Raw genomic sequence first — 14,409 nt, 5'->3', positions numbered from 1 at the left:
GAGTTAAAAAAGGGCTTAAGCTCCATTTGGTTTGAGAAAAAATTATATTCATAAAGATTGATGTGATGACCAAATGGAGCCTAAGACTTATAACACTACAAATATGAAGCAAGATAGGCAAATTTACTAAAAGGTATGATAGGAACTCTTACACTACAAATATAATGACCAAGTGACCACCTGTAAAAATAAAAGAAACAGAATGATTTTACAAAGTGTATTGGTGCCAAAAGGATGGAGAACATATATAAATACTCACCATGAGATGGCTTCTTCTGTTTGAGTCAACAAAAAATAGGGGGAAATTGATTTTCTTTTAACAGTTATATAGAAAACTACACTCATAACCAACTCCAGATGGAATACTGAATTTGCACAGAAATCATCTAAGCAAAAGAACACAATAATCTCAAAACATCATAAGAGAACTATTCAATTGGTGTGAAATCCAATTTTGCAAGCTCAAGTAGTACATCATGGCACATCTTGATGTCTTGGTTGATTGAAATCAGTTTATTAGCTTGCTAGAGCCAGGTAACCTCCTCTTCATTTCTGAACCTGTTTTTCAGTTCATGGCATATAACATTAGCATTTCAAGACATGTTTATTTTTTAACATGTTTTATAGTTCTTGGCACACAACAGATTGCATTACAAAACATGAAGACACATTGACACATGCCTTAACATCCAAATAAAAAATCCACACCACACAAATATTACAGTCCTTATTGTCCTTTTAGTAGAGAATTTCACACCATTACATGCCTTAAAAATCCAAAGTATACTGTCATCGGAGTTGAAGAGTTTCACACTAACACACATTGGCATACATGCCTTGAAATTCAAAATACATGAGAGAGAAGTGTGGAAACAAACATCTATGGCTGCTCCACCTTTAGCCACAAGTCTTTGAAGTTGAGAGTTTCACACTATTACATGCCTTAAAAATCCAAAGTATACTGTCCTTGGAGTTAAAGAGTTTCACACCAACACACATTGGCATACATGCCTTGAAATCCAAAATAAACGTGGGAGAAGTGTGGTAACAAACCTCTATGGTTGCTCTACCTTCAGCCACAGCTTACCGACTGTTATGACTTTCGGGCATCAGTGTTGATTGAAAGAGGAGTATCATTTGATGGATGGTGTAGATTGATATCAGCAACTGCACAATGGGATTGAATAAGGAGCTAAAACATAAAAACATGGTGACCAGCATAAATCAATCACAAATCAAGAGGATGAGCCTCTTTAGAACACTGAGTGCAGTGACAGTAAGCCCGTAGTCAAGGTCTAGATCAATAATGCGTAAGCCCCGTCTTCTTCTCTCTCTTCTCCTCTGTTTTCTTCGTTCTCTCTCTGTTTTTCTTCCTCTTATATATATATATATATGAGAGGGATGTTGCATCCAGCCATTCCATGGCAAGACCACGTAGATAACAGAGTATCCGTGACATTGTGATTTTTTTTCATTTTTTATTTTTTCACGAACACACACCCACGCTGTCCACCTCCGGGTACTCGAACCCCTGATCAAGTGTTGAAACTCCTGTTGAGTCTACCACCGGGGCAAGAATGAGGACCGTGACATTGTGATTAGATTGTGATCGACAGACTAGAAATTTTCCGTTAGAAAGACCTTGTGATGAAGGGCTTTGATCACTTTTCATGGGAGACCGGGCAATAACAAATGCACTCGTACAGCTTCTGTGGAGAGAAGACCTCAATGGATATATGAAATTTGTTTTCGGAACCCAATCACACTGTCGCGATGTCAGCACTTTATAACAGATATTTTCTAATAGTAGACCCACTAATAGTTGCTCCAGGAACAATATACTCAATGTAGTTGGTGGATCCCCAAAGCATTTGATCAAATACTCAGGCTGTTTAATTACCAGGCAGCCCACCTATTTTGAGAAACAATGGCCGGTAACTAAACAAACATTGAAAGAAATAAATTAATTAAAATAGGCTGTCCACTGCTTTAGAAAAAGAAAAAAGTCCGGTAACCTGATAACCAAACAGCCTGCTTTTTTTTTTTGTCAAATGCTCCAAGATGATATGTCGCATTCCATACATGACTAGATGTCCTACACATGGTCAGATCGTTCCATACCTCTTACACCACAATCAAATCCTTCAGGCCCGATGCGTCATTCTGCCACTGCTCCTCGTGGAACTAAAATAAAGGAGTTACGCATTATGTTGCGCAGCACGCCAACAATACAGTGAGCCTAGATCCAATCTCAGGCCTCACCTACAAATGATAAACAAGAAGAAATATAAACTAGAAACAGATCAAAGCAATTCAAACAAACCACAAGACAAGATATACGTGGAAAAACCCCAACTAGGGTAAAAAAAAAACCACGGATGCAAACTTCCACTATGTAGAACGAAAATTACAAGGCAATATACTAACCTCTCCCTTGAAAGTACAGAGAAAATCCCTTGCCCACACCTTAGAAATATATCCCAATATTCACCTTAATCCTAGAATAGCCCTAGGGACCCCAATTTATAGTTTTGACAACTTTCCTTTCACACCCTTGCGAAAGGCAACACAGAAATCCGCAGTCCGCATCAGATTCGGAAACGAATCTGTGTAACCACGATCAGTCGAGCGTACTGCACCCCACGACTGGTCGTGCATGGCCCACGATCGGTCGAGCACCTCGGACCCAAAAACTGATGCTCACTGGAGTTCGAGTCATGCCAGACTACGACTGGTCACGACCGGTCGAGTGGGCTCCACGACCGGTCGAGCATGGGCCACGACCGGTCGTGTGCGGCCCCAGATGTAGCTCCACTTCTCAACAATCTCCCACTTGGAGACATATCGCCATAAACCTTTATCTTTTTCATCCGGAGTGCACCACCTCCCCGTCTTCAAGCCTGAAGACCAATCAAAGTTGAACAGAGCTTCAGCTTCTCCCGTATGACCGCCTTGGTTAGCATATCCGCAGGATTCTCACTTGTATGAATCTTCTCCAGAGCAATCGATCCATTTTCCAGTAACGAACGTATGAAGTGATATCTGATGGCAATATGCTTAGTCCTTGAATGAAAGGCTGAATTCTTAGCCAAGTGTATTGCACTCTGACTATCACTGTACAGCTTGCAATCTTCTTGCTTCTTACCCAACTCCTCCATAAAACCTTGCATTCACACCATCTCCTTGCACGCTTCTGCAGCCGCAACATGTTTTTCTTCCGTCGTACTGATAGATACTATCTTCTTTAATTGAGAGACCCAACTGACTGCAGCACTACCCAGAGAAAAAACATAACCTGTAGTGCTTCTTCTGCTGTCGATATCTCTTATCAAATCTGAATCCACGTAGCCTTGTAGCTTGATTTCCCTTCCACCATAGCATAGCCCTACATCCTTAGTACCTACTAGGTATCTAAGGATCCACTTCACAGCTTCCCAATGTTCCTTCTCGGGGTTGTTCATGAACCTGCTAACAACTCTCATTGCTTGAGCAATGTCTGACCTCGTGCTCACCATAGCATACATGAGACTCCCAATAGCTGACATGTATGGGACTTTAGCTATGTAGTCCCGTTCCTCCTACGTCTTTGCTCCTTGCTCCTTAGATAGCTTGAAGTAGTTGACTAATGGAGTGCTAACCGGCTTAGTACCTCCCATATTGAATCGATCAAGTACCTTGTCTATGTACTCTGCCTATGACAACTAATTTCTTATTTTTCCTGTCACGCTTTATCCTCATGCCTAGGATTTGTTTTGCAGCTCCTAAATCTTTCATGACAAATTCTCTAGACAGTTGTCTTTTGAGATCTGAAATGTCCTTCATGCTTGAACTAGCCACAAGTATATCATCAACGTACAGAAGAAGGATGATGTACGACGTATCAAAATTCTTCAAGTAACAACAGTGGTCTGCATGACATCTCTTGAAACTGTTTCCCGACATAAAATGTCAAACTTCTTGTACCACTGCCTCGTGGCCTGCTTTAGGCCATATAGATTATTCTTTAGTCTGCACACCTTGTTCTCCTTACCTGGTGCTATGTATCCTGTTGGCTGATGCATGTATATCTCTTCTTCAAGGTCCCCATGAAGAAAGGTTGTCTTAACATTTAACTGCTCTAGATGTAAGTCTTCTATAGCTACTATACTCAAGACCATGTGAATTGTAGACATTTTCACCACATGTGAAAATATTTCAGTGAAATCGATACCTGCCTTTTGTTGAAACCCTTTTACAACCAATCTAGCCTTGTACCGTTTCGAACCATCGTGCTCCTCCTTCAGTCTGTAAACCCACTTGTTATGAAGAGCTTTCTTACCATTGGGTAGAATGACTAGCTCCCATGTATGATTAGACTCAAGAGAGTCCATCTCATCATCCATGGCCTGCTCCCACTTAACTCATGTATCTGACTGTAACGCCTCTTCAAAACACTCTGGCTCACAATTATCTGTCAGCAGTAGATAATGTAAGGAGGATGAGTATCGGACCGTGGGTCTCCTCTCCCGAGTAGACCTCCTCACAACCAGTGTATGCGGCTCTGCCTCATAATGGTCGTGTGTATGATCATCCTGTGGCACTGTAACACCCGTGTCTGGTAACTCTTCTATCTCTACGAATTCCTTTTTTTCGGCCTTATTTTCCTACACACTGTCCTTATGCATCACTTTTTCATTGAAGACTACGTCCTTGCTTCTGATGATTTTTCTGTTTTCTACATCCCAAAACCTATAAGCAAAATCATGCTGCCTGTAGCCTATAAACGTGCACCTCCTGGATTTCGCATCCAGCTTGTTTCTGTGCTCTACATTAATGTGACTTATGAAGTGCAACCGAACACTCTGAGATGTGAAAGGTTCACTTCTTTCCCAGTCCACATTTCTTCTGGTAGCCCACCATCCAATGGTGTTGAGGGACTTCTATTGATGAGATATGTGGCGGTATTGACAGCATTTACCCAAAAAGTCTTGGGCAACCCTGCCTGTAACCACATGCTCCTGGCGCTCTCAAGGATGGTCCTGTTAATGCACTCAGCCACACCGTTCTGCTGTGGTGTCCTTGGAATCATTTTCTGATGTTTGATTCCATTTGCAGTATAATGCTCTTCAAAACTCTTATCACAGTACTGTCCCCCATTATCAGATCTGAGACACTTTACTGTTTTACCTGTCTCATTTTCTACCATAGCTTTTCACTTCTTAAATACATCAAATACATCAGATTTATGTTTTAAGAAATAAACCCACAGTTTCCTACTAGCATCATCAATAAAGGAAACAAAATAACGTGAGTCACCAAGAGATAATACCTGTGCCGGTCCCCACACATCAATGTGTATAAGCTCCAAAAGATACGTCTTTAGAGCGCGTCCTGTCTTCTTGAAACTTACCCTCTTCTGCTTGTCATACACGCAGTCTTCGTAGAATTCCAAGTCAATAGACTTCAGCCCTAGTAACTTCCCTTTTGAAAATAGCACTTTCATCCATTTCTCACTCATATGTCCCAACCTCTAATGCCATAACTGCCCATTCACTCTGGTTGATGCGACTGCGAGTGAACTATATGAACCTGAAGTCACATACAAAGTACCTTCCTTCTTGCCTCGAGATATCACCAAGGCACCTTTTGTGATATTCCAAGAATCACTGGTAAATGACATCATATAGCCGGTATCGGCCAACTGCCCCACTGAGATCAAATTCCTTCTCAAACTCGGTACATGTCTAACATCTTTCAATTTCAACGTCGTTCCGTCTTTCTGATTTATATAAACGTCTCCCTTTCCAACAATACTGCACGGCTCATCATCACCCAGGTAGACTTTCCCAAAGTTACTTGACACATAATCACGCAGAACTTCCTTACATGAAATGACATGAAATGAAACACCTGAGTTTATGACCCAAGACTCATTCCTCGCATCAAGAGACAAGATCAATGCCCCTGTGTCACTCTCCTCAGATAGATTCACTGAATCCTTCCCACCTTGAGAGTTTCCTTCTTGTTTCTTGAGCGCCTTGCAATCACGTTTTATGTGCCCTTTTTTCCGCAATGCCAACACCCGTCTTTGTCTTTCGGCTTATTCCTCGACTTAGAACGCCCGTGTTTATTGCCTCCTTTGTTCAGCGATCTTCCTCTTCCTTCAACGTTTAGAGCATTCCCTGAATCCCTTGAAATTCCTGATGCATTTCTTCTAGATTCTTCGCTAAGAATTAGACCGCCCACATCATCAAATTTTAGCTTTGTAGACCTTGAAGAATTGCTCACAACAATCACCAAACCATCCCAACTGTCTGGAAAATTGGATAAGATTAATAACGCCCTGACCTTATCCTCAAAAAACAATGCCAACGGATTTCAACTGGCTCGTGACTGTATTGAACTCGTTTAGATGTTCAGCCACGCTCCCGCCATCTGACATCTTCATGTCGAATAGCTGTTTCATAAGATGAACCTTGTTGGACGCAGAGGGTTTTTCATACATGATGGCTAGGGCTTCCATTAATTCTTTTGTAGTTTTTACCTTGGATATATTGAAGGCGACGCTCTTAGACAAAGAGAGTCGGATCATTCTTAAAGCCTTTCTATCAAGTAAAAAACCATTCATCATCTGTCATCTTTTCTAGTTTCTTCTCTTTTCCTCCTAGAGGAATATAGAGGTCCTTCTGATACAGATAATCCCCCATCTGCATCTTCCAGAAGGCAAAGTTTGAACCATCAAACTTCTCAATTCTAGTTTTCCTTTCTTCCGTCATCGCTCCCAATAGAACTAAACCAATAGCTCTGATATCAGTTGTTGGGCAGCACGCCAACAACGCAGTGAGCCTAGATCCAATCTTAGGCCTCACCCACAAATGATAAACAAGAAGAAATATAAACTAGAAGCAGATCAAAGTAATCTAAACAAACTACAAGACAAGATATACGTAGAAAAATCCCAATCTAGGGTAAAAAAAACTACGGATGCAAACTTCCACTATGAAGAACGAAGATTACAGGCAATATAGTAACCTCTCCCTTGGAAGTACAGAGAAAATCTCTTGCCCACACCTTAAAAATATATCATAATATTCATATTAACCCTACAATAGCCCTAGGGACCCCAATTTATAGTTTTGACAACTTTCCTTTCGCACTCTTGTGAAAGGCGACACAGAAATCCATAGTCTGCATCAGATTCGGAAACGAATCTGCGTAACCACGACCAGTCGAGTGGACTGCACGACCGGTTGAGCGGATCCCACTATCGGTCGTACATGGCCCACGACCTGTTGAGCACCTCAGACCTAAAAATTGATGCTCGCTGAGTTCGAGTCGTGCCAGACTACGACTGGTCACGACCGGTCGAGTGGGCTCCACGACCGGTCGTGCGTGGCCCTAGATGGCTCCACTTCTTAACACATTATATATAAGAGGAGAGATGATATGCTTGCTTACCCCATTAGTACCAACATGGCAAGCATCTACATTTTTTCAACATGCGTTGTCATAGTAGTAGACGTGCTTATGATGACCGGCCAATGCACACAAGTGGCATCTTAAGACGTGGGGCAAGAGTAGACTTAGTAGGAAATAACTTTGGAATGAATTTGAGCATATTTTGTATTTATGTAAGTATACTACTTATCGGAGTCATCCATTCCGTTCAAGTTTTTGATATAGAAAGTGGCATAAATATATTCCTAGCATGATTGGATCAAAATAAGGTGAACCATAAATTGACCATAATTAACTTTTGATCTGGCTATAGTTACGGGGCGCACAACTTATCAATCTTTACTGAAAAGGGCCATCTGAAGTAAACCGTGGGTCGTGTCTGTCTGTTTCACCAAAAAAAGCACGGTTTCAACTCAAAAACGAAAATTTATGGAAAAAAAACTATTTTTAGTAGTTTCTAAAATTTTATTATTAATTTCTTATTTTTAGACTTTTAGATTTTCTTCTTTTTTTTTTAAAATAATTTGTAATCAGCTAGGACTCTTCTAGCATAAGTTTATTTGAAAATTTTATTTTTAGAAATTAGGCATTAAAATTTTTTAATGGAATTAGGATTTTATTAGAGTTAGAATTTTACTATTTTTGGTAATTATGAATTTTAGGGAGTTTGATTCGGAAACTTCTTCCAAGGTTTGGTATCACTATTTAAAGGGTTGTAAATTCTTTTTTATTATAAATCAATCAATCAATCTTGAATTTCTTAGAATTTATTTCTATTTTCTTATTTTTCCTCGTGGATTCGAGGAATCTCTGTAAAGAGTCTTGAAGCTTCGTGGATTTGGAGTAGTTATCCCCTTGAAGAAGACGATGATCAACCTCATCACATTCACCCCCTTGTCAATTTCCTTGGGTGGTTGACATGGAATAGCTAGCATCGTACAGTATGTTGGCCTGATAAAGCATAGTCGCACAGTGGGCGTGTCTAAAACTAACCAAGTAATACATGGGGGAGAGTGGGCATTAAATCTACTAGGCCCATCAACATTTTCAGTAGAGTGGGTATATTGTTGAACTATGTAAATTCTTATGCGTCATATTTTTTTCTCGCTTTTCTTTAGACATTTTCTTTTGTGTTTTAACTTCGCTTACATTAATCATGTGCAGGTATTTTTCCGCAACAATTGGTATCAGAGTTAAAGGTTGAGAAATCTTTTAGCATGAGATTTATGTTGCCATTTGTTTTGCAATTAGTGAAGGAAAGATGTGCAATTGTGATTCAAGAAAGGGAAAAGAAGCATGAAGAAATGAAAAATAAGATAATTTGAGGAGAAAAATCAATTAGCCATGGCAAACCTTCTTCTTGCATTAGATACTTCAATTTTGTTCAATGTGTTTGATCAAACCACCGCAAAAGGTCTTTGAGAAAAATTACGAAATCAATGTCAAACAAGATATTTCTTCAATGGCAATTATACTACTTGAAAATGAAGGAATGAACTTCTTTACAAAAATACTTTAATGGGTTTAATACTCTGATTAGTAAATTGGAGGCGATCAATGTGAAGATTGATGATGAAGAGAATGTCGCACTTCTACTCTATTCAATGCCAGAATTGTGGGATGGTTTGATTATGAATTTCAGCAACGGTCTGGATCTTACTATGGAGTCATTCATATACATATTGTTTACTGAAGAATCTTGTAAAAAAATGGATGTAGAATCTGTTGGTGATGCCATACTGGTTAGAAGACTATCTACCGATCAAAAGAGTACGATGGAAAAAATCACACAAGATCCAAGTCAAAAGGTACAAAATGGGTATGTGTTAGAATCGCAGAAAAAATGGCCACTTGCGCAGAAATTGTAGACTTAAAAAAGTAAATCATGAAAATTACCAACCTAATTCATAGGATCAAACATAAGATTCAATGGGTTCCTGAGGAAATCTTGTTAAGAAAGACAATTCATTTAAGAATACGGGAGTGTTATTGGCAGTGATTTCACGAGAGAATCTGAGCCATCATGGATCTTAGATGCAGGCACTTCGTTGTCTATGACTCCATATAGAGATCAGTTTCATACATATCAATCATATGATGGCTGACATTGGTGATAATAGGTATAAAATTGTGAGGATTATAGATGTCAGAATTACTATATTTGATAGTATCACACATACAATTTCTAATGTGTGGTACATACCGAACCTATAGAATAGTCTTTTGTCATTGCGAAAGTTCGATGAAGATGACCACCAGGTCCTTACTCTTGCACCAGTAGTAGACTCACAAGAGTTTTAACACTAGGTCAAGGGTTTGAGTACCCATAGGTGGTGAAATCCCACTACAGTGTGGTGCGTGCATGCGTGCAAGCGAAAACAAGAAAAGAAAATGAGATGAGTATAAAATTTTGGATGAAAGGAGTCGATTGGAAATTGCAAAGTGAGCAATGGTAGTGGCAAAAGGAAAGTTAATGGGTAGTTTATGTCATTTGATTAGATATACTGTAGTTGGTAATGTTGATATTGTTGCTAATGTTGTGATGGACTCTGCTACAATCTGACAAAAGCGGTTAGAAAGGGAAAACACAAATGTTATCTTGAATCGATCAAAAACTTCTGTGGAAAATTTCAAAGGTAGACGTTCAATTCCTATCATTTCCTATGGTGTGGTTTACTTGAGCTTTGAATATGCTTCAATTTTGTGCTAATGCCCTTAAACTATTTCAAAAAGCAGATAGATAGCATGGATAAAGACATCATGGTGGGCATCACAGAATTTAGTCAGTAAGCTATCCTGTGCTGAGTTACTCAGTACAATCCCCATCGTTGTGTCACACATTTAGAAATGCCATGGAAATGTAGTTCCAAAGGTTTGTTTGTAGTTGAACGTAACTTATGTAAACGTGTGTCTTTCCCAATAATCGAGCAACCAGGGTTTTGGCCAGGTACTTCAGACGGTGTGTCGTCCCACCTGACACATGGCTGGGTCGTTCTACCCGCATGTCATTTTGACAGCTTGGCCGCATGTTGGTTCATCGTGGAAAGGTGCTGGTGAGGCTAGAAAAGGGCGCAACAAATAGAGAGTTTTGATGGAATCTGGGTGCGGAGCCCAGAAATAGAGAAGAAAGAAAATGGCAATCATTTTTCATGCCTAGATACTTTGGCGAACCTGATGACCGGATCGGATATGCACGGAAGTGGCCATATTTTGACGTGTGGGGGCAAAGTACAGGTGCAATGCAGGAATCACGTGGCAGGACTCGAAAAGAGAAGCAAATGACTCTTACCTTGCATGTCCAGCGATATCTTGCCCATCTCGCTTGATCTCTCGGTTACCGATCCAGATATTAGGGATGTGTGACATTGCTAGTTGCTGATCGTCCTCAGCATATTTTTTACACCAATGTTCTAAATTCGGACAGCACTTGACCTTCAGTTGACGAAGGTTACGGAGGTCTTTGAGCTCTTTAGGCAGATGTGTCAGTCTCAAGCAGTCTGTAACGTGGAGTATCTGGAGCCCAGGGAGTTTTTGTATCCCAACGGGAAACTCAAAGTATGGTGAGTTTTTAATCACCAGGTACTTGAGGTTCCAAGATAACGGCAGGTGGATCATATCGATGTCTCTGATGTAGGGCTCAATGTTGTTTCTGAAGGACATAAGACTGCCACTGATGCCGTCTACAATCAAACACTCGACAGATTCTGAAATGCACGATGTCCAGTATTTGCTTGGTAATTCAATATCTACTTTCCACAATTTACCATGAAGGAATAAGGGCACTTTCATTAACATGGGGCAATTTGCAATACGTAGTTCAAGGAGAGAAGGCATTCCTCCATCTTCACTTCCAACCCACTCCCTCAAAGAATACATTCCATCCAAAACGAGTGTCTCCAAGTTGGGGAATGCTGCAGCTGCACCTGTTACATCTCCACTATCGTTCTTCCCGTAGAACTCCGGACTGATGAATTCCACCTTAGCCATTTTTACTATGGTAAGGTATTTAAGGGATGGTAGTGTCCCAAGTGCTGGTAGTTTTATGCAGTCATGGCAGTCACGAAGAGTCACATTAACTAGGTTGGACAACGATGCATCTTCCATCCATCCTGGGAATTTCAATCCCATGTAACCTGATATATTCAGCTCTTCTAGATCTGTATGGGGCCGAAGGCCTTCCAACACGCCCTCATCGATCTTTTCCAAAATCATGATCCGTGAATCTCGAGGCAATTTTTTCAGTCTCTTGAGCCGGGAAACAAAATACAATTCCAAACGGCGAAGGTGTTTCTTATTCATTAGTTCTGCTTCCTTGGCGTCACCCTCATTTAACACCCTCTCCAAATGGTATATTGCTAACTTTCCTTGGAGGAGATTGAGGTTTTTAAGTTCCCCAATCCTGCATTCTATCCCTTCCCCAACAATAAACTTTGACAATGTTCTAAGGGAAGTTTCTAATCTCCCAATCCAATGGGGTAAAGCCTGCAATTTCCGGGTATTTTCAATTTCCAGATGTCTTAGCCTCGCAAGTTTCCACATCTCTTTGGGAAGTTCAGTCAGTTTGCCGCACGCATTAAGTTTCAAGGTTTGCAACAAATATAGTCCGCATATGAAATCAGGCAGCGACGCAACTTCAGTGGCAGATAAGTTAAGGTATCTTAAAAGTTTCAACTTCTTCAAGGACTCTGGAAGATGAGAACATTTTGTACCACTCAAATCTAATGCTCTGAGGCACCTGAAATTTTCAAAAAAATCATCAGGCAGCACAGTGAGCACAGTGAATCTTGACCACCCAATGAACAGGAGCGTGCGCAGATTCTTGGCTTTGCACAAGTTTCCCGGAATTGAAGATAACTTTTTACTGCATTTCAATGAGACATGGCGCACATGCAGGGGGATGTTTTTGGAAAATTTCTTGTTCATGATATAGCATTCTCTCATGACAGTTTGGAAGAAGTCATGAACAATATCCATCATCTTACAGTGCATGATATTGCCAAAGGAATCTGTAATTGGAGCATCAAACAAGGATCGCCCTAGTAAATCGTAAAAATACCCATCGCCTATACATTCCATCGCTGCACTTTCTTCTGGAAGAAAGCCCTGGGCCATCCACAACTTGATTAATGTCTCCCTCTCTATAACATGATCCTTTGGAAATACAGAACAAAAGGCAAAGCAACGCTTCAAGTATGGGGGCATATTTTCATAGCTTAATTGAAGGTCTAGTACAATGCCTCTCGTAACATTTGGAAAATCCCATGTTTCGCTCTCCAACACAAGCTCCCACTCCCTTTTCGTCCTCTGGAAACGCAACACATTTGCTATTCTCTTTAAAATAAGAGGTATTCTGTCACACTTTCTTGCAATTTCTTTGCCAATTTCTTCAAACTCTGCACATTCCTCTGTTTTTCTTTCCCGAAAAGCAATGTGACTGAACAATGACCAAGAATCGCTTTCTAATAGGGGTGCCAGTTCATGCCACTTCGTAGCTCGCATAGTTTTTACGACGGTTTCATTGCGAGTGGTGATCAAAATTCTACTTCCAATATCCCCATCTTTCAAAGGAAGCCTCAATTTATCCCACTTGTCTTCATCTTCATTCCAGATGTCATCAAGCACAAGAAAATATTGCTCTCCTTTCAAGACATTCCGTAGATGATTTTGCACCATTTGCCATTCCAAGAAATCAGGAGGCCGACCCTCCACCGCTTCAATAATTGCATTACAAATCTTAGTCTCATTAAAATTATCTGAAACATGGACCCACATCATTTTCGAGAAGTGCCCAATAACTCGCTGGTCATTGTATATTAATTGAGCGAGAGCAGTCTTTCCTACTCCCCCTAAACCAATTATAGAAATGACGGGAATGTCATTACTGACATGATTAATATCATTTAACAACCAGCGTATGATCCTTTCCTTATCTGGAGTCCTACCAATAATCTCCGTTTCATCAACCAAGGAACTAGTTTTTCTCTCCACCATCTCCATCTTGCTATCTATGCTCTCTTCCAAATGAAAGTTAGACTTCTCACTACATACAGAATTGAGCCTTTCTCTAACATTTTTTAATCTACGACCCATCTCAATGCCCAATTTAACATGAAAGCCCAGTTCATCGACTGTTTCATCGACATTAAGAGTGCGCAAGACAGAGTTGCATACCCGCTTTGCAAAAGGTGGGATTCTGCTCTCTTCATTGTCATGTCTGATGGATTCGGCTTTGCACTGGTCCAGCAAGTCTTCAACGTCGTAGGCCACATCTTTGATCTTCTCCAGCCAGTCACTCAGAGCTTCTTCCTTTCTCCGTTTCCTCTCAGCATCGCGAAGAACGGCTTGAATGGCTTTGAATGAACTAGAAAGGTCTTGTAGCTCTTGGCGACAGGACAACACGGATCCTGGCTCGGAGAGGAGGATGGAATTCAGGGAACCAAGAACCGATGGAACAAGTCCATCGGCCATGAGAAAAGAATTTAGAGGGTGAAAGGAAGAAAGCTAAAAAGAAGTTTGTTCTGATGATAGATATATGATCATCGGAAATTCAGAACTGCATATTGACGTACACACGAGGAATGGTCAAGCCCCGTACAAATGGGAAGCGGATTGCGTGGTGAGTAACTCACCACGCTTAGCTTACTGAGTAAACTCTGTGAGGTCCACCATGATTTATGTATTTTATCCGATCCGTCCATACATTTTAGTAGTTAATTTTAGCTGTTGAGGACAAAAAATTAGGCATATACAATGTTCAAATGTACCACACCACAGTAAACATTTGACTTGAACATCTACCGTTGCCATAGCACTTGATCTTTGGATATGCTTCAATTTTTGGCTCAACCCCTTAAATTAGATGGAAAAATGGATGAATGGTGTGGATAGACTGCATACATTCAATGTGGGGCCCAAACCGATTTCGAAGAAAAGTCACGGGGGAGAAAGAAGCAGATCGGTGCAAAACAGCAT

The 14,409-nt window shown here is 40.5% G+C and overlaps 1 protein-coding gene across 2 annotated transcripts; it reads right to left on the bottom strand.

Annotated features, from left to right (window-relative positions):
- Window positions 1-764: 764 nt before the first annotated feature.
- LOC131251528 (putative disease resistance protein RGA3) lies at window positions 765-13,598 on the bottom strand. Of its 2 annotated transcripts, XM_058252285.1 has the most exons (3): window positions 10,727-13,598; window positions 2,122-2,184; window positions 765-1,167 (listed from the first exon to the last, which is right to left on the bottom strand). In XM_058252285.1, exons 1-2 carry the CDS (start codon window positions 13,525-13,527, stop codon window positions 2,145-2,147), a joined length of 2,841 nt encoding a protein of 946 aa, XP_058108268.1. In that variant the 5' UTR covers window positions 13,528-13,598; the 3' UTR covers window positions 765-1,167; window positions 2,122-2,144. The 2 variants fall into 2 exon arrangements, with proteins under 2 accessions (XP_058108268.1, XP_058108269.1); XM_058252286.1 differs by lacking the exons at window positions 765-1,167; window positions 2,122-2,184 and adding an exon at window positions 7,420-8,853.
- Between the last annotated feature and the right edge of the window lie 811 nt (window positions 13,599-14,409).

Source organism: Magnolia sinica, chromosome 7 (assembly GCF_029962835.1).
Source record: "Magnolia sinica isolate HGM2019 chromosome 7, MsV1, whole genome shotgun sequence".
Classification (NCBI taxonomy): Eukaryota; Viridiplantae; Streptophyta; class Magnoliopsida; order Magnoliales; family Magnoliaceae; genus Magnolia; species Magnolia sinica.
This window is presented reverse-complemented; position numbering and strand designations above follow the sequence as displayed.